The sequence below is a fragment of the Chanos chanos genome, chromosome 14 (genome assembly GCF_902362185.1).
Source record: "Chanos chanos chromosome 14, fChaCha1.1, whole genome shotgun sequence".
NCBI classification, from domain to species: domain Eukaryota; kingdom Metazoa; phylum Chordata; class Actinopteri; order Gonorynchiformes; family Chanidae; genus Chanos; species Chanos chanos.
In genome coordinates, this window is record NC_044508.1 from 4,885,786 (window position 1) to 4,909,297 (window position 23,512).

The 23,512-nt window shown below is 41.5% G+C and overlaps 3 protein-coding genes across 4 annotated transcripts in view; 2 read left to right on the forward strand and 1 right to left on the reverse strand.

Moving 5' to 3' along the window:
- Positions 1 to 2,031: 2,031 nt before the first annotated feature.
- dao.2 (D-amino-acid oxidase, tandem duplicate 2) lies at positions 2,032 to 8,106 on the forward strand. The gene is made up of 11 exons (XM_030791650.1): positions 2,032 to 2,120; positions 2,908 to 3,103; positions 3,489 to 3,603; positions 4,271 to 4,347; positions 4,785 to 4,850; positions 5,268 to 5,322; positions 6,210 to 6,314; positions 6,419 to 6,501; positions 6,731 to 6,848; positions 6,990 to 7,088; positions 7,354 to 8,106. Exons 2-11 carry the CDS (start codon positions 2,910 to 2,912, stop codon positions 7,471 to 7,473), a joined length of 1,032 nt encoding a protein of 343 aa, XP_030647510.1. The 5' UTR covers positions 2,032 to 2,120; positions 2,908 to 2,909; the 3' UTR covers positions 7,474 to 8,106.
- Positions 8,107 to 10,710: 2,604 nt separating this feature from the next.
- Positions 10,711 to 21,690, reverse strand: svopa (SV2 related protein a). The gene is made up of 16 exons (XM_030791724.1): positions 21,656 to 21,690; positions 19,200 to 19,360; positions 18,840 to 18,925; positions 18,247 to 18,345; positions 17,450 to 17,521; positions 17,011 to 17,135; positions 16,421 to 16,484; positions 15,764 to 15,889; positions 15,045 to 15,173; positions 14,490 to 14,563; positions 14,099 to 14,175; positions 13,659 to 13,763; positions 13,433 to 13,544; positions 12,821 to 12,902; positions 11,490 to 11,579; positions 10,711 to 10,923 (listed from the first exon to the last, which is right to left on the reverse strand). The coding sequence occupies exons 1-16, from the start codon at positions 21,688 to 21,690 to the stop codon at positions 10,711 to 10,713; spliced, it is 1,650 nt and encodes a 549-aa protein (XP_030647584.1).
- A 1,697-nt stretch (positions 21,691 to 23,387) lies between these two features.
- Positions 23,388 to 23,512, forward strand: part of usp30 (ubiquitin specific peptidase 30) — a 6,664-nt gene continuing 6,539 nt past the window's right edge. The window contains exon 1 of one of the 2 annotated variants that reach the window (XM_030791515.1): positions 23,388 to 23,458. In XM_030791515.1, the coding sequence (XP_030647375.1) occupies positions 23,388 to 23,458 (71 nt within the window). The remainder of the gene's footprint in view (positions 23,459 to 23,512) is intronic. The other variant, XM_030791516.1, reaches the window with a different exon arrangement.

The following is a 23,512-nucleotide window of genomic DNA, read 5'->3' on the forward strand; positions in this document are numbered from 1 at the left end:
CCTGGTTTGATTTTCAAATCCCTGGCAAATCATCATGTGAGGAAGCATTCTGATTCAGAGGCAGAGGGCACACTAAAAACCCACATACAAACTGGCCTCTCTGAAACAGGATTTGACACATGTGATTTCGTGAGTCCATATGAGGAAGTATTTCACAGTTGAATGAGCTTAGACATTGTGGCTTCTCAATAGTCAGCATTGTCCAATAGGAGATAAAAAAGATTGGGTATATTCCTATTGGTCAGCACTGACCCTTGTCAAGATGTTAATTTGAGTTTTCCAGTTAACTGCATTGTCTAATTTCTCAGTCAGTCTCAGAAATACCCTTGTGGCACTAAGGTTTGACAGAGGAAAAATTGGCACTGTGGTAATAACAGAAATTTGCATGTTGGGTTTCCTATAAATCATTGACACAGTTTGGCCTCCAAATATAAGTTCAGATGATAACGCTGTAGCCCAAAGGAAGAAGAAGAAGAAGAAGAAGACCATGATGATGATGATGATGACGACGACGACGTCGATGATGATGATGATGTTCTGAAGGGCTCAAGGATACTGAATATGGTATCATCCCTCTTAAGACTCTTCACTGCATTTAAGGGCACAACTGCAAAGATAATAATCACTGTAAACAAATAACAGCAAATGATTTGGCCTTGCGAAAAAACATGTGGTATAAGCCTTCTTGAAAACACTTGCCAAAAATCGTCTCGCTTAAAGGTCGTTTTAAATTGGTCTGTTTTATTTGGAATTATACGTTTTACAAAGATTATTCGGTGTATTTATTAGATAGAGATTTTTTTTAATGAGCAAAGAAACTTGCGTAGCGAAACTGACGTAATAGGACAAAGGAATCAAGACAGTGGCGACAGCAGAGCCGCAGAGCCGCAGTTTCAGACCAGCGGTTTCAGGCCAGTGGCCGACCGTCTAACCCTAACCCCTAACCCTAACCATAAAAGATTCAAAAGTGTGTATGACACTAGCCTTGTTTTATTTCAGTTATTTATCGGAAACCCACCTAAAACGATTGAGATGCTGATTAGCCTAGCAGTCGCTATAGGAAAAACCAAATGAAGTGTCAGCGCATGCGCTGAAAGGCCCGGCCTGAAATTGCTGCTGTGAGACTGCTTTTTGGTGTAAATCTGCGGCTCTGCAGACAGATGGTATTTTGGGGTGGTACCTGGTGTGGTGTGGGGTGAGCGCTAAACGGAGGAGGAACAAACCTCCCCTCTAATCCTATCATTAATTCACACCTGTTACGCCTTTATAACATTAAAACTTACGATTCGCAGAATAATTAAAACCAATCGCGTAGAATAAATGATTATCAATGTCTTTTTCTGATTTTGCAAACTAGTTTAGGCCTGAGTGCTATACTTTGGCCTACTGTGCATTGCACTCAACGCTGATGTATTACACAGATAAAGGATCCTGTTTTTTCTAACCTAAAAGTTTATTCTCAGAAATTGAGATCGATTTCAATAACTTTACTGACGTTTTTCAATTGGGATTTCGTCACACAAGAAAGCTACAATGTAAACCACGTTGAGGGATTAGTTTTCCAATATGTATTCAGATAATTGCCATCCTAGTTTAACAATTTCACATTATAGCTTTCGCTATAGCACCTCAGACAATCCACGGTGTTTCGCGAGCATTTAAACGGCAGAATCTTGCAAATCAGACGAGCGCATTTGACATAATATTCCCTGACGTCGGCCAGAGAGCGAAAACTACAATTATCCACAAATTACAAGAACGTGTGGGTGTAACAATTGCTACACGGTTCAGTAAAGAGAAATAACACTATGACGAAATGACACTGGTAGTCATTTACTGTATTTACGCGATTGGTGTTAATTATCCTGCGAATCGTTAGTTTTATTGTTAATCAAGGCGGATTAACGGACAACCTGTTGAAATTTATGATAGATTTAAAGAGGAGGTTTGTTCCTCCTCTGTTTCCAGCTCACCAGCCGCCACTGCATCGAGATTAATTATTACTACACGAGTTCAGTGGGAGTGTGGAGGCGCTGCGCCACTCTGAACTTGTGACGCTTATTTGGAAGGGTTGCTCTCTGAAACTCCGTCGCGTGCACCAGAGCAACTAGTCTGAGAAGGTAAGTCTGATCAGTGCTGAACGCCACACTTTCGGATGGCTTGCAACCCTAATCTAACTTCAGTACTTAACATTTTTAACAGCTAAGGCTTTAAAGTTCACATCCATAAGCACTCTGGCCGCCATCGTGAGTCCGTTTTCACTATTGGCAGCGTCTGAGTTGCAGAATCAAATCTCACACGGCGTTAAGCGAATTGCGCCAGCGCATGGAGTTGACGTGCCCTTGTTGTTCATTTGTATGTTAATGGAAATGATTATTTACATACATTTGCTCACCATCATTGCCTTCATAGTATGCGAACATATGCAAACTCCTGCTAACTTTTCCATGGAAACTTGCTGAGCGACAACGCTCACGGTATGCAAATGAACGCACACTGTCAGTCGCCCTAGGGGCTGTTATTGAGGCCATCGGTGGGAACGTTCTTGCTGACTACTGCATGTTGTAGGCCTAATCTGTACTATTTGACGTATACGGCAAAATCTGCGAATTTAAACAAACTGCTTTTTTTTTTTTAAATCAAAATTATTTCATCTACTTGGTGCATGACATTTTACAGGGCAAGAGGCTGCCGGACGTTGAAATAAAAAAAGTACAATGTATAAGTCGTTTGTGTTCACTTAGCCTACTGACATCAGATAGAAAGAACATTAACATTCGGTCAGATTTATCTTGAATTTAATTTGAATTCAATTTAGCTTGATGTTATTTAGGATTACTAGTGATTTTTCTTTGCTACAAATGGTTAATATTAATGCCGTAAAAATGCCATTATATTTACACTCAGACATGCGTGTGGCTGTCATTGGCGCCGGAGTTATTGGTTTGGCCACGGCGCAGAGTATTTACGAGCACTACAACGGTAAAGTCAGCCCGCTGACCATCGAGGTGTACGCCGACGTCTTCACGCCGCTCACTACCAGCGATGGCGCTGCAGGCTTCTGGCAGCCGTACCTTCACGATAAAGGCAACGTCCAGGAAACGTGAGTGACCGAACAAACGGTGACAGGCTAAGTTCGTCTCTGCGTCACAATAGTCTTAAGGAGTCTATACTCACTTGTCAATAAGACAAAGGCCGCTGAGTTGTGCTCGGTTTATCAACAGTTAGCTGAGTGTAATTACTGTGACGTAACAAGAAGAACACGGTATAAAATATAATAACATCTCATATACGGATATAAATGACTCTTAAGCAACTTGCCTCCTTTAAAGTAATGTCGAGATTAACAACAGACGTGGAGTAAATTGAGTGTACAGTAGGGTTGATCATGAGTCAGCTTTACTTGTGTGTGGTCTGTATGTGTGTGTTATGTAATTAGGCATTTGTGTTTGGTGGCCATGATACCAATGTAATGGTTCTTTTTTCAGCAAATGGAACAAGGAGACCTTTGACTATCTGCTAAGCTTCCTTAACTCTCCCGAGTGTGTAAAAATGGGCATTTTCCTTCAGTCCGGCTACAACCTGTGCACTGAGCCATCTCCTGTAAGTGAATATGTGTGTAGTTTCAGACTGTCTGAACCTGAACTTCACTGCCAGCGTTAGTTGTCTTGCACATGTTGACACCCAAATCCAAAAGGAGACAAAAGTCCAGGAGGTGGTCACTTTGTGAAATAGTTTGTGAACCTTTCCTGCTCTCCAGTATTGTCTGCTCTCCCTACAGCGGAGGTGTTCGGAGCACTGACATTATTTTTTTATCACTCATCACTTTGTTGTGTTATCAGAAACACCAAGCGGCACAGAGTGATTACACTGGGTTTTTTGAAACTATAATGTGGTCGAATTTTGAGAGAAAATCCGTAGTAATTGTGATTAGTTTCTGAAAAACCTGCATGCATGATGGACCTCCTGGAACTGGGTTGGAAAACTCTGATCTATAGCAGTCACTTAAGCAGCAGTCTGTACAGATGAAAGCTTATGCTCTGTCCCAGATAAGATGCTTCTTCCAAAGCGTGACTGTGTATAGCCTCACAAACGAGAAGGCCATTGACATGCTCCATCTGTTTAATACTGAAGAGACTCTCCACAAGTCTTGACACAAGTGTAATGACTAAATAATTGGGTGACGACTGCAAAGAAAAAAAAGCAAACGAAAGAATTAAAAAAAAAAAAAAAAGATTTAATGATTTCAGATCTGTGTCTCTCTTAACAGGACCCTTCGTTCAAAGATATCGTGTTGGGTTTTCGCCAGCTGACCGAGCGGGAGCTGGAGATGTTCCCCGGATACAAGTACTGACAGCCCCTTCACTGCTTTTTAAAAAATGTTTAAATCCGTTCCAATTCCATCAAGTTAAAAGAAATTAACCTTAGTCTAAACCCTGTTCATAAACCTGGTTTATAATAAGCAGTGCATCGCTAACAGCCATCCTCGAACAGTTTTAATATGGACTTATATAGAAATGCAGCATATTTCATGTAATTAGTAAAACTACATGCTTTGAGTACTAATGCATAACAGTGAACGGCCAATAGCACGGCTCCGTAATGCTCATTGCTATTGTGATGTAACAAATGAGGGGTAATGCAGCACGGCAGCGTGTTCTATACCGGCCTTAGCGCGCGCCCCTCATCTTCTGCACAGTCTCATTGTTTTGGCACCGACTGGCATAGTCATAGTCTCTAATGAATGTGCCCCCCCCCCCCCCCCACCCGCAACACCCTTTTAGGTTCGGATGGTTTAACACTGCGCTCATGGTGGAAGGGAAGAGTTATTTGCCCTGGCTCACGGATTGGTGAGTGATTGTCTTATCTAATCAGCAATGTGCTGAAAATAGAACACAGGATATTGTGTATAGATATATAGTATATTTTCATCTCTTTTTTTGTTTTTTCTGTTCTTTGTTATGAGTGATATCGTTACTCTTTCAAGGGAGTCAGGTAAAGAGCAGGTAAACTGTTTAGATCGGGCGACTGACGATTACGGCAAATACTTTAAAGTCCTCCAGGTTTTTCAGAGTTCATCTCCAGTTATGCAGATGGATGACAGAGGCCAACTAGGGAGTTACAACATCATGAAATTCAGACTTGTTCACTGTACTTTTTAATTACATTCTGTCCACAGTGTAGTTTGTCAATGTATAACCAAATGGCACTTTGAACAGATTGAACCGTAGGGGTTTTTTTTTTTCCGTGTGTTTTCTCCAATACAGGTTAAAGCAAAGAGGTGTCCAGTTTTACCAGAAGAAGATAAACTCTTTTAATGAGGTCAGACTACTACTTTTAAAGTTAAAATGTACTCTAGAGACAGTTGCTACAGTCTTTAGTGTGAATGGATTGTATGTTAGATTTTTTTTTTCTACTTGCAGCAGTTGCTAGGATGTACGCATAAATGGGAGGCTTCTTGTGTAATCAGTTAACAAGAGTTCAAAATTCAAATTCTGAACTGGACCCCCCTGCCACACATGGTGTTGAGTTCTACACTACTGATCTTTTAGCTTCTCTCCTGATCTTCTTGAGTTGAATTTAACAGAGCTAATTTACAATGTGTTGTTTTTAACTGAACTTTTCAGTCAGCGTAATGTTGTGAGGCATTAAAAACAATTTCCCATGGCTCAGATGGTGACCGAGATGCTTAGCGTCCAATTTCCTGCTCAAGATTTCTAGCGGTTTGCAATCAGTATGGCAAGAACAGGTTATTGCTATGCAAACCCCCTTACGGTTGCTGTCGAACTCCTGTGCCCCGTGACCTTTCGTCGACCTTGATGTAGGTCGTCATGACGATGGGGTCTTATTATCTTAACCCTCATGGAAAGAGTCTAACCCTTATGGGCTTGAGTTTCAAACTATGAGGGCTTGAAAATCCCTCTTAAAACCAGCTTCAGAGCAGCAGGACGTGGGTTAGAATAATAACACAACATTGTAATGAAACATAATATAATGTCAAGTCAATGATCATACCATGTTTCTCAATCTCTCCCACACCGCACGAAAATCAGTGGACAAGTGGCACTGTGGAACAGCTTTGGTTGTTTTAAGACTAGGTTAGGCATGCTGTGTGTGTTAAGTATCTAGTTTCAGTTATTTGTTTCTCATCTTTTATATTTTTCTTTTTTCTCTCTCCTTTTTTTTTTTTTTAACTTTTATTTGCTCAGCTGGCTGACAGTGGAGTGGATGTCATCATTAACTGCACTGGAGTGAGATCCGGTGAACTCCAGCCTGATCCGGAACTCAAACCGGGTCGGGGACAGATCATCAAGGTCAGGGTACAGACAGAACATGATTGGCTCAGATCAAAGACTACCAGACAGACCTGCGTGAACTCAAATCTTTCTTTTCTTTTTCTTTTTTTTTTTTTACCCAGGTGGATGCCCCTTGGTTGAAACACTGGATCCTTACGCACAGTTCAGATAAGGGTGTCTACAACTCGCCTTATATTATACCAGGGTAATATAAATGTGTCTGTATACGACACATTCATCTTTTGTTGCAGACATATACTCACAGGTCACTTTGTCTTTTTTTTTCAGTGTCTGTAAAAGTAATATGCTGTTTCTTACTATTAATCTATAACGCTTTTTAAAGATATTAAAACAAAGATATCTTTGAAGGCGTTTCAAGACAAAGTTTACAACTGTACATTTTATGTAAACTGATAACGTTATTTTGTCTAAAGGAGTCGTTTAGTGACAGTTGGTGGAGTTTTCCAAATAGGAAACTGGAGTACCCACAACAATTCCGTTGACCACAAAAAGATTTGGGAAGCAGCGTGTGAACTGGAACCCAGTCTCAAGGTTGGGGGAAAATAATAAATAATAAAAACACAGGTGTATTGCTTCAGTTCAGTTCCCTTCAGTTCAATTCAAGCCTAGAAGTCCATTTCTTGTTTCTCTGGTGATGCCTGACCTTCAATAAAAATGATGATTATTTCTCAGCATGCCAGGATAGTGGAGGACTGGGCAGGACTCAGACCCGTGCGCAGTAAAGTGCGTCTCGAAAGAGAGACCATGCAGTCGGGTGCGAAAACATTTGAGGTGAGATTACCCGTCGATCCAGATTACTCTTACCCCACCCTAAAATGAATGTTTTAGAATTTTGTGAAAGTTCCTAGAATGTGAACATTTCAGGTAAAATGTCTTGGAAGCAAAATTGTTTTTTTTTTTTTTTTGAGGTTTCTGGTACATGACACCATTTGCAAGCTTAGAGATTCAAACCTTGCAGGTGTGCTCTTGCAGGAAAGCCATCAGAAATGACTGGTTTTGTAGTATCGCATTAATTACATGTCTCTGTATTACTCAGGTTATCCATAACTACGGGCATGGAGGTTTCGGCCTGACCATCCACAGAGGCTGCGCAGAGGAAGCTGCCAGGCTTTTCGGGGACATCCTGGAACAGAAAGGGCCAAAATCCCGCCTGTGATCAAGTGGGCAACCAGCACAGTGCCACTCAGTTAGTCAAGACAGTCCACGTGCCGCTGAGGAACATTCAAACAGCGTTTGTCTGGACGGTTGTTCTTACATGACTGATTGTAGTGTAGAAGCTGGCTTTAGGACACAGATCTAGTGGGTGAATATGTATGCTAACATCCAAAATAAATTCAGATTTAAGCATTCCTACGAAATCTGAGTAACAGAGGAGCGAGTGGCCTTTTGCTGTTTAGCCTGGAATTTGATGTCACATTGGCAGTTCAAAAACGATTAAAATTAACATGTTAATTAACGAGTAACTGATTACAACAGGGAAGTTTAATATTTGTCCTAAACCCACTACTGCTAGACTATCTTATCCTTCTTTTACCGTCTCTGAGGGGAAAATAATGCCGCCATTACTCTTTACTAACAGAGACATGGGAAATGATTTTATAGAGGTAATAAACAGATCATAGAACTTATGATGAAATAATAACTTTGATGGAAGTTGTTGCAGTATTAATTATTAATGCCTCACAAAAAAATGGATCATGTTTCCGTGTTGATACAAATGTTGGACAGAATCCTGTCATTATTTTTAATGACTGACTGAATTCAGCAATATATTAAAAAAAAAAAAAGAAAAAAAAGATGTTTTCAGTCCCACACAGAGTCTTTTGTTTATTTTTTATTTTTTTTTAACATAATTTATTGTTGTTTTGTACACATATACATCCAGTGCAATGGCAGGAGTTTGTGCAAAGAACACTAAAAACGCAGCACTAAATTTGCAAAAGGCAGGCATGTAGGAGAGAGAGCGTGGACAACTTCAATCAGATCACTTTTACTCATGGTGAATCTCGACATGACTTCAAACGTTCAACCCCGCTCACTGTAACACGGAAAACGTGACGAAACACCCAACAACCAGACAACTGGACTTTCAACTGTACACATATAAAAAGACTTCTTGTTCACTTTTTCCTTGCAGCAAATCCTGTGTCTATGTTGTGTTTTAAGATGTGGTTTTTTCACTTTAGTTGAGTTTCGGGTATTGGATATACTTTTGAGGAGAACTAGCTCTGATCCCTGATCGATGACCGTACTTCACACCTTTTGTTTTGTTTTGTTCACATGATGTCCATAGGACAAACTTTAGGTCAAAACAGATCAAAATCTTCAAGTACTAGATTTGAGAATATAATACGACCTCATTGTGACGTAGAACATAGGTTTATATGGAATTTTTTGTTGTCATCTGTTGTTTGGTTCTCGCACACCGAGAGGTCAACCCAAAGACCCAAACCCAAAGTCACTTTTACAGTCACTAATGACACTAATTCTGTATAGCAATGAGTGATCTCTTCCGCAGTCATGTGGTTAACAGCTGTGTGAGCCAATGAAAGGAGAAAGACCAAACCAAATGACAAGGATAAAATTCACTAAATAAAAAAAAAAAAAAATTGAAAGCACTGACAAAAAAAAGGAATTAAAAAGTGTTTTGTTTTTTTTTTAACTGTAAGAAATAACAAGAAATTGGTCTGGCTTCTTACTAATTTCTTAATGCTCTGTTTGTGGTCATTTGAGAATACTGATGTACGTTTGTTAGTTTACTGCTTGGTGAGTGGGTTTAGAATGTTCTAGACTGACCTCTCTGCACTTGAGGACAGAGCCACGCCCTTTTTTTAATTGTCAAGAAAAACTCATGGTCTCACTGATGGATGGGAACAGTCCTCTGATATTACCTTTGAGTCTTACTCCCCAGTAACTTGTATATTCTGCCCAATTATAAACCATAATTAGAGCTGATCCGTGTATGGACATAATTAATGTATTTTCTGACGGACATCTGACTAACGGCCATGACTCTGCTGATTCTGAGGGAATACTGTCAGCTGGGAGGAATAACCAAAATACCAACTAATGTCTAATGGCGTGTGTGTGTGTGTGTGTGCGCGTGCTTAATACTCATGGAGGAATAAAAATGACTTTGGTGTTCACGAGTCAAGTCACTCCGCGTCCCAGTGAGTGAGTGAGCACATTGTGGCAAATAGGATCTAGAGCTTGGCAAATGCTATGTCACAGTACATATGTACTACAGTGAGGTTTCCCCCTTTCCTCTTAAACCATGTAGTGGAGGCTCTCTCCGGTTTTTCTTTCCTAATACTTTCAACTGTTTTTTTTTTCTTTTTTTTTCGAATGAATGAATGAATGAATGAATGCATGACATAAATGCTAAAAGTAACTGTGTCTATCCCAGAAGGCAAGTCTGCAACAGGTCTCTGACCTCTGACCTCTGACCACCCCCCCTCCAAAAGGACAGTGGGACAGAATATGTAAGGCTCTCTGACTAGGTCCATAAGAAAAACAGGAGTGGAGCAAAATCACACTCTGCTTTGTTGTAACACAGTGTGTGCCAGATCTACCACCATGACCGTTTCTGTGGCATGTGCACGGGATCAGTGATCTGTTCGTCGCCGGTACCTCTCCCAGTCCCTTATCACGTTACCAGTTTCACCATACCCTACAATTCTTTACACACACCAGTGGTTTTAGTAAACCGGGCCCTGCTTCTCATCTCTTCTCATCTTACACTCTTTTATTCACGCTCACAGACAGACATGCACACACACACACATACACATACACACACACACACGCGGTCTTTCTCTCTGTGCTTTCTCTCAGCTTTGTGATGGAACATCATCCATCTGCAGTTTGGACGAGGGGAACGACTGTTCACTCCTTAAACTCACACTCATGTCATTCTTCTGTTTTCTTTCTTTCTTTCTTTCTTTCTCTCTTTTCTTCCTCCACGTCATCAGGCGACATCAGAAAACAAATGAACATGTGGTGAGTGACTGAAATCAGATCAGAAGTGACAGGAGTGCTGTGTGTTTCTTATTAAACATATTAAGCTGCATTTGAGAAACACCTTCCACCCATGACCCCAGTTCCACCACTGGGGACGAGTAGGGGAACCCCGTTTTCGTTCTAGCCCGGCACCAGAAACACCAGACGTCACACCCTAATCGGTGATCCCTTCTGCGTCTGAATCTGGTGCCAACGCTGAACTAGAACAAAAACAAAAAAAACAACATATATTCTTGTGAAACTGGGGATACACACTGAACTAGAGAAGAGAAGATTAGGAGTCAAATTCTCTCCGTTCTTTCAGGTCACCCCCCTCCCCCCCGGTCTATCCATCGCTCCATCCATCCATCCATCCATCCCCCTGTTGGCCCTCTCAGTCCTGGGATCCGGAGCTGGAGCGGGGGATGGCCTCGGGGCTGTGCGTGGAGGCGCGGCCCATCATCTCCTGCCCCCACTCTCTGTGACTGGACTCCTGCAGGCCCCTCCCCGTGGTCTCGATGGGCAGTGCGCAGGAGGCCACGGCGGCCAGCAGGCAGCAGCAGCAGTACACGGACAGTGTCAGGTACACAGAGGATTCCAGCATCACCTGTAGGGGGTGGGAGGAAGGTGGGAGGAGCTAAGAATGATCGACAGAGCCGCTTAGCCTGGACTTAATTCGCTCGAGTCCTGTCGAGCCACAGCAAAGTGCGTGTTTTTGTCCAGTTCAACAGTGCTGACACACCTGGCTCAGTTAATCAAGATGACGACTCAGAGGCTAATGAAGTGGCTGACAGGTTGAATCAGGTGAGTCAGAAGCAAACATGAACAAATAACCACTGGATTATGGGTCCACAGCACAGGACATGAGTAACAATGATTAAAACGGATACTAAAATTCCACCATAATATTGTTCATGCAACAATTGCCTCAGTGCATGTGGGCGGGGAGGGCGTGACGTCATTACAATTACAACTGCAATTACAATTACAGTTACCCCTGTAATTACAATTACAATTACAGTTTTACACACAACAACATACGAATGCCTTTTGGCTTACGCTGTACCTCAAACGCTCAGGCTATTTTTAAGCCCCTAAAATCAAGCCAAACAGCATTTATATGAGATTCATTCACATTGAAGGAATTATGGGGAAAGTGTGACATCACCGAACCTGTGCCACAAATGGAGTGATGAGAGCACCAACTCTGGCCATCCCGCTACTGGTTCCCAAACCCAGGGCCCGTGTTGCCGTGGGATACACCTGTGGGACAGAGAGACAGGTGTAAGGAATGATTTTAGTTTAAATAGTAATTCACTCTGGGAAACCACTGTCCATGTTTATCATTTATATTGATACCCAAATTCCAAACAACTTCTGCAGGGACATCTTCCAATTCAATCACTTTTAAATTGGCTTAAAACTCATGTTCAGCTTGACTGATAAATAAAGTCGTTCACCTTCTTAATTTCTGACATCCGCAGGACTAGTCTCATCATTTTAAAATAACGAACAGGTGAGCAGAGCAGAACAGAACAGAACCGAACTGAACTGTCTGCGCTCAGTCTACACTCAGTGGGCCTGAATCCCAGTCCAGGGCCTGAATCCTAGTCAAGATGACCTGACTCTTTATTACCCACAAGAGAACTAACATCAAAGTTTAAAAAAAAGGAGAAACTCTCCACACTGTTGTGATTAAGATATAAACATATTCTAACACATAAAATCAGATTTAAAAAACCCAAGTAATATTTCACTCCCTTTGATTTCATAATTGTCTTTGGTCTTCAGGTCAAGGTCCAGAGAAAGACATGGACTCCTATAGACAGAGGCACTGACTCCAGCAGCATGTGGCTTCATAAACCACATATAGAATGGCCTAGAGAGAACCCAGATGCCTGTCATAAACGCACCTCTTGTCTTGCTGACGGCATTCTCTTTCACGAAACGAGATTGTATTTTATGGGTTCTGAGTCAGGAAGGCACACAGATAAAGCTGGGAGACAGTGGGGAATGACTGTCATGTTTCTAGAGAGAGCAACAGGTGCACGAAGTTCAAATTCCACACTGACAGTCTGCCCCTGTCTGAAAGGTACTGTTCTAAACCGAGCCCTAAATCGAACAAGAAGCACAATCAAGCAATAACTGGCTAAGGCAAGTCATCCAAAAAAAAAAACAACAACATACGTGACACTCATAAGAAATTCAAGGGTAAAATGAATGATTAGAGCTCATTTCTGAACGACACGACGTGTCGTGAATGGAGTTTGAGCACTCAAAGAATCTTCGTGAGTATATTCCGGGGGAAATTTTATCACGTGCGATTTATCGGTCGTCAAGTGGACAACTCTGACTGTCAAACGAACCTTTGTCAGATAAAAAAAAAGTTTGCCCCGAATCAAAGCTTAGATCTGGGATAAACCTGTGCCCTTCAGACGACCGTAGAGTCTCAACGGTTTATGCGTTTTTGGGGGGGGGGGGGGGGGGGTACGAGCCGTCCTCACCTCAGGGGTGTAAACATACGCTGCCTGGAAACCTCCAGCGATGAAAGCTCTCGCTATGAATATCAACACCGTCAGGGAGGTCCTGCGACAAAAACGACCACAGCATTAACAGCCATTTCAGATGCAATCTGAAGCCAAGAGTCAGAGAGTCATTGTAACAAATGAATAGTACAGACACAGCACTAAAACCATCTGCTGCAAGTACTATGACGCAACATTGCAATGTAGCTGAGATAACGCTGAATACCAGAAAAAAAAAAAAAAAACTGTGTCACCTTCAGCATTTTTTTTTCTCTGTGTAAAAATTTAATTTTCTTTTGTCTGATGCAAAACAGGCGCATGCTGAATCTATTTGTAATGCTGCACTTGCTTTTAAGTTATTGAATTTCTCATAACATGATGTATCGTTCGTAATGTCTGTGTGGTACAGGAATTATTCAAATACCACATCCTTTTAAAAATAGATTATGACACTGCGCTGATGATGTTGATAAATGTCTGTGTGTCTGTAAATCCAGAATAATCCTGTTACATTCACAGTTTTTGGAAAAAATGTCGGCAGTCAGCAACACGGGAGGCCAGAGACACCATGGGGGGGGGGGGAGCTCTCACCTTCCCACGCATGCATAGAGTGGCACCATACACAGGGAGAAGATGAAGAAACACAGTGCCATAGTCTTCCTCCGGCCTAGCCGATCAATAGCCCACAAGGTCACCAGCAGGCCTGCGCAGAGTCAATCAAAAATTTTCCTCAGTCTCTTTCAGCTTCAGTACAGCACAGAGAGGGTCTGACTCAAGACTGTTGCTGGAACATGCTTGGCTGGAAATTGGATGTTACCTGGAAATTCAGACAGGGTGGTCCACAGCAGGTCTTTATAGTCGTCTGAATTCAGGTACTTGCATTCCAAACTGCACCTTGGCTCTGTTTTACTGCCTGTGGCCTCTAGGGGGAGACAAAGCATCTATGTCAGCTCCAGTGCCTTCACTTTTTCGATACATAAAAAAAACACTCAAATTCTCTATTCTATATGGTCTATTTTTTTTATGCACATAACAGTGAAAATTAGTTTTTCTGTGATTCTTGAACTGGCATATTTAGCTATACAACTGGCCAAAATTTCATTAAAACATTTTTGAAAATCTTCATTGAAATTTTCTGTCTGAGGGTGTTTTTCTGTGATTTTATTAATGCACCGTCTATTTAATATGATATCATTCTAATGTCAAAGTGCAGCGATTGCAGATTGCAGCTGTCAATCATCAGAAGCTCAGACTTACGACCACATGCCCCGCCCTCTTGGAATAGCTCAGTGGTCAGCAAAACCAGACCATAGTAAGAAAACGCGTTTGAGAACCTGGAACAGACACAAAAGCAATCAGCGTATTTTAATGGATGGATAGATCACTCTCTAAATGGTACATTACATCAGATACCTTATCAATGATGCAAAGACAGTGTCATCATAAAAGGCATCAAAAAAACTATCTTTGAACTTTCCCAGACAGCTAAAAGCAAAACGATTCTCCACACATGCCACATCAGGCACCAACTGAAGCAAAGTGAAAAAGCCATTACTGAAGTGTAATTGTTGTTTGGGATGGTCATTAATCTGAAAGACACAACAGGACAAATCTACGAGGGCGTCTTTTTTTTTTTTTTTTTTTTTACCAGATAAACCACAGGAGGACGGTGGTCCAGCGAAAATGCGGCGAAAACAAGTCTTGAATCTTCCCCCGGTCCTCCTGATGAACAGAACGGATAAGGGCAGACAAGAGAAAAAGAAAAAGAAAAAGAAAAAGATACAGAACTTCAAAGACCAAACTGGATCAGACTGAAGTACTAGAATGAAGACGTCCTGTCCCGGTGGCCCTCACACGGCTCTTCTGCCCTGTGTTCTTTTCAACTAAATTTAATTAAAATTCTAACGGTGTGACTCAGTGTGTTGAAGCGCTACCAAATAAACATCAACGTTAACAAAAAAAAAACCCTCAGTAAAACTACCATTTATCTTATTAATCAAGAGACCAAGGTCACAAGGCAAAAAAGGACAGACCTGGGAAAGAGCCAAGTCATTCAAATTTGTCACAGTGGCCAAACACAAAGAGTAAGACATTCCACGCTGACTTATGACTGCAGTAAGGGAGGTAATTATTCTTTACGGAGTAAAGTTTGAGAAGACGGATCTTTGTTGGGGTTGGGCGGGGCGGGGGTGGGGGTGGGCACCTGTCGGGCGGCGATGAGCTTTCCCAGGGGCATGGGGACGTTGTTGTCCGTGGCGATGCGTTTTAGTGTGGCCAGAGCTTTCTCCTGGTTCCCCGTCAATACATCGTACCGGGCACTTTCTGGCAGCCACTGTTTACGGATAACACACCCACACACATATGGAGATACACAAACACACACAGACACACACACACACACAGACACACAAACACACACACACACGCATAAGCAGAAAAAAAAGTCTGAGTTTTTTGGAACCAGTGAGTATTTATGTCCGTCTGGACATCCATAGCCGCGTTTTAACAGACAATGTGGGTGTATGTAATGTCTGCACAGTTTCAAACAATTTCTGAAGATCGGTTTCAAACATACTGTATAACACCATGCTGTTTCACTGATCGAACGAAAACGAAAACATCGAGCCGCCAAGAGAATCCAAAACAAACTGGAAAAGTTCATGAGGTAATATTTCTAATTCTCTGCCATTTTACCTTGCTCATCCTTTAAACCTAATCTTCATCTTTCACCACTCACAAACATTTGTTCGGTGAGTCATGCAACCGCACCGACAGAGGTTTCTGTATTTTGGTTGAATAGTTTCACACGTGAACTGTCACTTCTGCACCAAGTACAGAAACAGCCCAGTGTAAGATGTAACCGCTTTTACAGCAACCTCCATGAGCCGTCTGCAGCCCTGCGGTGGACTTAGTCATACTTACGAAGCAGAGGATGGCGAAGACAAAGAGGGGTATCGTAGAAAGGGCAAGCAGCCAGCGCCAGCCCAAGGTTGGCATCACCAGGATGGCAAGAAGCACCTCAAACACCGTGCCCAGTGCCCAGAATATCTACAAAGAACCAGAGCAGTTCAGAGAGAGAGAAGGAGCTGGCACAACAGGAGGGAGCTGAAATGGAAGATTCTGGAAGTTGCGTCGGTCCAGATGGATCAGATCAATAAGACATATAAATCAATGTGATACCAGTGCATCTGAAACACATGCGGAAATTTTGCACATAATGTAATATGTTTAGAAATTCATAATAAAACATGCAGAAATTCATAAATAATCATGAATACACTCTCAGATTAATCCTCCAAATCAGTTATTCATGGTTTGGATAATCCACGCTTACGGGAAACACTCTAGAGTCACTCTGTAGGTTTTTCATGAGATTAGTCATGACAGGAATGTTCTAAGGGTGTTCCAAGTAATTTGTTCTTAAAGCAAAAAAAAAACAAAAATCTTTTTTTTTGCATATGATATTCTCAGAACATTTCACAGAGCTAAAATAGGTAGCTAGAATCGGATTAAAGCCGAATCGATTTTCGTTTCATCTCTCGGGGTGAAGATACACGGAGACAGGGGTGAAGTCTGTACCTCTATGAGCAGGATACATGTTGCTCTTGACCTCATTGGAAGAAACTCAGCATACAGGGTCACTCTGGAGAAAGAGAGCAATCAAAACAACGATGACAGGAGACTCAGAAACCGACATCGGACATGCTGCGCTTTACCGTACCAACTGAAGAGTGAACACAAATAGCCATCGATCGTTTTTTACAAGGAGAACCAACAGTGAGTGTCATCAGGTATTATGGGGAGTGTATCTGTGCTATATCTCTTAAAGTGGAAGCACATTACAATGGCCAGTCAGCTGTAATTTATAAGACCATATTCTTTCTATGAGGCTTTTAAATCCTATTGAATTCTTTCATAAAGATGTATTACATTGCTGCAGTGACTAACTGGGTGACTGGCAGGTGATTGGACCTGGAATAAATCAAATGACGTGACGTTTAGAAATTTAAGGAAAACTTAATGTATTACATCATCTGATTTGATTAAAAAAAAAAACTGCACGCTTTCAGATCTGCTCACAACATTACGTAATGGTTATTGCTTACAGTCAGCGCGTGTTTTTAATGAATTATTCATCGGTCGAGTTTCAGGGTCCGCCGATCACTTACGATTGAGGAGCTCCTCCGATCCCGAAGCCCACCAGCGCCCGCAGGAACAGGATCCAACCGTAAATGGGAGCGAACGCACTGAGGAGTCCATAGAACATGGTCCACAACACGCTCATCTTCAGACCCTGCTCACAGACACACAGCACCGCAACTCTGAACCGGACCACAGACCGGGCCTCAGATCCAGGTGTTAACATGTTTTTAATTTCTAACATTCTCCTACACACAGAACGTGACAAAATACTCATTTTTTTCCCTCCTCTGGTACCTAAGACTTGCAAGGCTGTTAACTGATATTTCTGTTATTCCTGTGGATTTTCAATGCTCTGTCTTTTCATTTCGTCTGTTGTTTCCCATTTCGTTTATTTAGGTGAACATTCCCTATTTTGTTACATTTTTTAGGTTTGATTTGTGGTTCTGATTGGTGAACAACACTCACTGTTTTTCTGCCGTACTTGTCAGAGATGTTCCCCCACAGTGAAGAGCTAATCATCATTCCTATGAACACCACCTGGTCCAGAATCAAAACCATGTGAGAGAGAGAGAGAGAGAGAGAGGGAGAGAGAGAGAGGGAGAGAGAGAGAGAGTGGCATACTCAATGTCTGCATTGATCTATATTATGGCCTCAATCAACCGATCGTTCAACAAAATTATGTTTCTTAAAATAACCAGCATTGTGCAGGAGTAATGTGTGGTTGGTCATTCATGTCTCTTAAAACCACAGTTATAACAGACATCAGCCGTTTGCAGCATTTAGTCAACACACAAAGATCCAGAGAAGCTTCACACAAATGAGCACTGACTGCTTTGTGATGATGTATATGGTGGAATAGACAGTATTACAAGCAAAACTGAATGACAACACATTGACAAAAAGCCTTAGCGCACTGCTAGCACTAAACTCACTCTCACTACTGCCCAGATGACTGTTACACCCATAAGAAAAACAAAGATTTAGACATGTTAGAAAGTGAAGAGGCCAAAAAGGGAAAAACGGTGCAGTGGTTGTTAATGACAAGGGGGGAAAAAATCCGGTTAACCATATGGGGGTTGTACGTTTTTTGACCATGATGGTTTTCTACCACTGTCTACAAGTCACTTAATGCCATGGTTGTCTAGGTGGCTTTGATTGACATGGGTGATTTAAAAAAAAAAGAAAAAAAAAAAGAAACAGCCCCTCTACAGGATCAGCTTTTTGAAATGAATGTAAACGTCTTCTGAGACAGAGTACAGTACCGAAGTGAGCAGAGCAACCTCCCAGCTCGGCAGTCTCCACTCACAATGGAGCTGTGGAGCTAAAATACTGAGGATCATCATCTCCATCGCGTCAGCCATCTGGGCCAAAAACAAACAAACAAACAAACAAACAAACAAACAAACATCTCAAAATACCAACACTGTCAACAGTGCATACATTCAGTTACAATACAGTATAAATCACCCACTCATTCACAATATAGCTACAGCCTATATTAGATATTATATAGCGGGTCTATATATGTTCTGGACGTAAATACTATTTCCTCTTATCCACCAGTGGAATTCCCATAAGGCTGTCTTGTAACCGTTTCGTAAAGCTCTATGATTTGACTACAACAATGATCTTCAACTCCAGTCCTGGGGGGGACAGTTCTGCACATCTTTGTTTTAACTCAGGACTTACACAGCTGATTCCAACGATCAGTTAATCATCAAGCCCTTGATGAGCTCAATTAACTGTGATCATGAAGAGTTACAACCAAGCCATGCAGGACAGTGGCCTCCTAGGACAGGAGTTGAGAGCCACTGGATTACAGTAAGACAAAGGGTGAAATGATAAAGGTTCTCACCCAGGATAGGCCAGTGAGGATGGAGAGTTTGAACTGGAATGTTCCAAAGCCGATGGCTTCCACCGCATCCTCAACCATGAAAGTGTCTGTGAGTGAGAGAGAGAGAGAGAGAAGACAGCAGCAGACTCACTGTCTGTATTGATCTATATTATGGCATCAATCAACCAATCGTTCAACAAAATTATGCTTCTTAAAATAACCAGCTTTGTGCAGGAGTACTGTGTGGTGGACTGTCCATGCCTCTTAAAACCACAGTTATAACAGACATCGGACGTTTGCAGCATTTGGTCAACACAAAGACAAAGTCAACACAAGGAACCAGTGTGTGAAACACTGAATCAGTCAGAGGGTGAGGCCTACCGTCTGTGGGGTTGGCAAACTCTCTGGGTACAGGGGCACCGTCCGCCAAAGCAACAGACTCCATGTCGGTCTGGCCCGCGTCGATCTGGATACCGGGATCCCTGGCCACGTTTTCATCTTCCGACCGAGTGCTTTCACCCGTACGGCGAAACTTGACCACGCTGCCGAACAGAAAGCCCGACATCAAGATCGACAAAAGGTCACCTGATTAGTTGATGTTATCACAACAAAGACCTGTGCATCTGAGGCAACCGATAACATTTAAAACCGTTTGATCATACACGGCGACTCTCATATCTACACAAGTAATTGTCCAGTGTTAAATAAATTAGTTTTCATCGTGTCCCACACTGGTCTTGTGCGAGACTAGATAAACATTTCTCAGAGTCAATTAAATGCTGATGAATTTGTTCTGTAGTTCAAAGACTGTCTGACTTCTCATTTGGCACAAAAGATCAACATGATTTTAAATGGAGGAGCATCACCTGGACCAGCCTCACTGATGTCATGGGTTATTTTTCATGGAGGGTCAAACAGCTTTTAAAAAAATGGATTGTGTACACTCTAGATAGGCAGTGTTTTTTCTCCTCTGGGAGGCCAAACTTCTTCACAGTCTTGATTAGATGAATCAGGTAGATCTGAGTAGGACTAAGAAAGCAAGCATAACCACAAGCATAACCCTTCTAGAAGACAGCTGCCCACTCAAAGATGAACTGAAAACATTGCTCTTTTATGAGATCCGTACATACACTCTGCAAACACTAAAAATTACATACAACTGTAAACAACTGCGGTCCGAACTGAATGAATAAGGAATAAGAAACAGGTGCTTAGACGAGTAGAGCACTTCCTGTCTACGCAATCCGTGTGCTGTAAACGGATCTGAGGCCAAAGAGAGTCGGTGGAATAAATATATGAAGCAACGAGAAGCCAGGAACACAGCTGAAAACAGTTAAAAAAAAAAAAAAACATTAATAGGACACACATAGCAGCACGAAGCTGGGTTTTTAATTTGAAATGACGAGTTTTCTCTTGTGAAAATAACCTTTTTCGTACAATACTAAAGTAAATTAGTACCTCAAACCCATGTCTGAAAATACTCTGCCGCCTTTTAAAAAGCTTAGTCACTCATCTGTGAATGCTAAGTGTGGGACGATGAGCCGGGCGGTGGCGTTAATTACTGTAATCGTGGATCTCAGTGTCATTATCAACAAGGAGAGAACAAAATTCAACTCAGAGATGTGTTTGCGCTCGCAGCAGAGTCGATTTAGGAACACCGGAAGGTTGAACTAAATGTCATTCTACACATGACTTCTGCGCGTTGAGAGATGGCAGTTGGGCCGGCTGCCAAGTCACTGCGTTACAGCGGAATAATATATCAGTATGAACCTACATTCCACTCCTACACATATCCAAAAAAAAAAGTAATTCCTTGTGCAGCAGACCTGTTCTTTGCAAAGTATCAATCATACGACGAACCACTCAAACTGCCTGACGGGCGGAAATCAAAGCGGGAGCTAGAGAAAATATTAGAAAATTGTGGAGATTCACACTGAAATCATCGCAGCATAGATTTTCTTAGTTTTCCAGAATTAATCTTCTTGCTGAAGAAGAAGAAACTGTTTAACTTGTCGTATTAGTGCAACATCATTCTATTTTTTTTTTTTAGCAAGTATTCAGTATTGTTATATTGTTGTTCAATTACTGTCGCTTCGTTGCATTCAATGGATATCATAAATGTTCTTTGTAGTCTGTTATAGGATAGAGCTCAAGTTAAAAGACACATACCAGCGCTTGACACCTTCTCATGAGTATCTGTGTTCTTGCTCAGCAATGCTACTGGACCACTTCAGCAAATTCGTGGGACATTACATAACAAACATCAATGAACTCGTTACAATCACCACACCAAAAACATGAGAGCTAGTTAGTCCGGTGGTATGGGTAAAGGGTCGTCTACATTAGTTTTGAGCTTTTGCTCTGGTGGCACGCTTAATGACTCTTTTGTTGCACAAACGGACAACCAGTCAAGGGTGTTTTTTTTTTTTTTTTTTGAATGAAAGTCGAACGCCGTGTCTATCAGTGCGGAATATGACGTGCGGTCACCTACTGTTAACCTGTTAGTAGTCATCCAGTTGAACGGCAAACGCGACGTGAGTTCACATTTATCGGATTTGTTTACACTGTAGCTTTCTTAAAACATGCTACATACAAGTCCTTCTACGTGTTACCAGTTCGCAGACATGGGCTACAGAGGGAAATGCAAGCATATGCATATATAAGCAACTGATATTTCATATTTTGCTATTAGCAGATTGGTTTTAGAGAGGACAACCGCAATATGAATGCACAAAAGAGAATAGGTTACATGACAGCAGAGACGGTGCCTCACACAGACTAGCAGCTAAAAAAAGGCCAACGGTTAATGAATGGAAGAGAATAAGATATCCACTTACGGGAGCTGTCTAAGCTGAAACAAATCATCGTCCATTGTGGTTCTGTTTTTCGGGTTCCCCTCTGCTTTGAATCATCGCCGTTACATTGTTGTCAAGACGAACCGAGATTTCAGCACCACTGGCTTGCGGACAGCGAACGGCTCAGGCTCTGACCACAGGAGCGGCAATGAAACCAGGATGGGCGGTGTTTGTTCGATTTGTGCTTCCCGTGTCGTGTGAACTGTCGTGCTAGATCTCCACAGGGATCAAAACGCCATGTGCAAAACCGGATGAACGATGACAGACTACGCAACACGATTTAAGGCGGCAGTCTGACCAAGATAACGAATAATACTAATAGTAATAATACTAAATACTATATTCAATATAACATATTTATCAATGCGTTTTCTAAATATGCGTTTGCTCGTTGATATTTTTTATTTAAATATTGGAAGGAAAAAATTATTGTAACTTTTAAACCGTGAACACATTTGAATGGTAAACTGGGAAGCTTTATCTACAATTAGATTGCAACGCTCTTTGTCCTAGCAAAAGCAAATTAAGGGCAATTCACCTCCTCTTAATCCTCTCAATCAAGGGGACAACAGGTCTTTTCCTCAGTCAAATACACACACACACGCAGAGAGAGAGAGAGAGAGAGAGAGCGCTCAATAATGTTAAAAAAAGCTACTTGATCTTTTATAGTGATATACTCTTTTCACCCCTGTTGGTAAAGCAAGGGTAGCTCTGAATGAACCCGATTTCCTGCTACCATCATGGAAGCGACTCCGTGCTGAGACAGGTCTCAGAGTAACTACATTTAGCAGGCCAAGATGATAGAGTCAGTCTCCCTGACACGCAGGACCTGACAGCCAGGACACAAACAAAGGCTGAAACAGACAGAGGAGAAATCAGGTCACACACCAAGGGTTTAACTTACACAGAGCCACAGTGTGTTAATTGTAAGAGCGAGAAATTCAATTTTAAGAAGATGTTTATCACAAACAGCAGCCAGGGAAATTACCAAGATTGCACCATGATTATTATATGCAAATTTAGACAGCACCAAGCAAACTTCTCTATAAAAAGAAATAATTGAATTATTGTTTTTTTTTATCCAATATTTTATTGGAGTTCCAAACAATGTCTAGCAATAGTATGTAAACATGTAAAAACATGCAGAGTAAGAAGAATGTGCTGTTATACACCACAAAGACATAAAACAAAATGTTGAGATTAAAATGCATAGATTTATTATAAGAAATAGAGTAGTGCTGTGTACCCTCAGTATTTCTGAACATCAAGCATTTTGTGTTAATATATGTCTCTCTCTCTCTCTCATACATACAAACATATGTATATGTGTGTGTGTGTGGGTGTATATACACACACAAACACACACACACACACACACACACACACATATATATATAGTACATATACACACACACACACACACACATATATATGTGTGTGTGTGTGTGTGTGTGTGTATACTGTATATATATGTGTGTGTGTGTGTATATATATATACATGGTTGTATATAGTATGTAAATATGTAAGATTAATAGATAACTGTGTGAAATTAGCACATGCACTGAGTAACCTATATTCAATATATGGATTGTATGTTGTCAAAGTTTCTTGTCTGTTTCGCCAGCCAATTACGTAGTTGACGTCCGTCTCAGTTTAAAGTCCGCAAAACAACGATCTCAATATTTAGTTCCGCTCAAACTGAGGCTGTATAAGATGCCTTGGTGCAGACTTGAGTCTTCTGACAAACTGGTTCGAGAGTTTTTACGCACTGGATCTACTGTAAGGTCGGGAATTTAAAGTGTGTAAACAGTGTTTAAGAGCAATATGTATTTCGACCT

What these genes read in the sequence shown, in the direction of transcription:
- dao.2 (XM_030791650.1), top strand. Translation starts at nt 2,910, where the DNA reads ATGCGTGTGGCTGTCATTGGCGCCGGAGTTATTGGTTTGGCCACGGCG. An exon ending in AAAGGCAACGTCCAGGAAAC is followed by an intron (nt 3,104 to 3,488) that starts GTGAGTGACCGA and finishes TTCTTTTTTCAG; the next exon opens with CAAATGGAACAAGGAGACCT. An exon ending in AACTGGAACCCAGTCTCAAG is followed by an intron (nt 6,849 to 6,989) that starts GTTGGGGGAAAA and finishes ATTATTTCTCAG; the next exon opens with CATGCCAGGATAGTGGAGGA.
- svopa (XM_030791724.1), bottom strand. Translation starts at nt 21,690, where the DNA reads ATGGACGATGATTTGTTTCAGCTTAGACAGCTCCC. An exon ending in TCCTCACTGGCCTATCCTGG is followed by an intron (nt 18,346 to 18,839) that starts GTGAGAACCTTT and finishes TTTTTGGCCCAG; the next exon opens with ATGGCTGACGCGATGGAGAT. An exon ending in GTCCTCCTGTGGTTTATCTG is followed by an intron (nt 14,176 to 14,489) that starts GTAAAAAAAAAA and finishes TGTCTGTTCCAG; the next exon opens with GTTCTCAAACGCGTTTTCTT.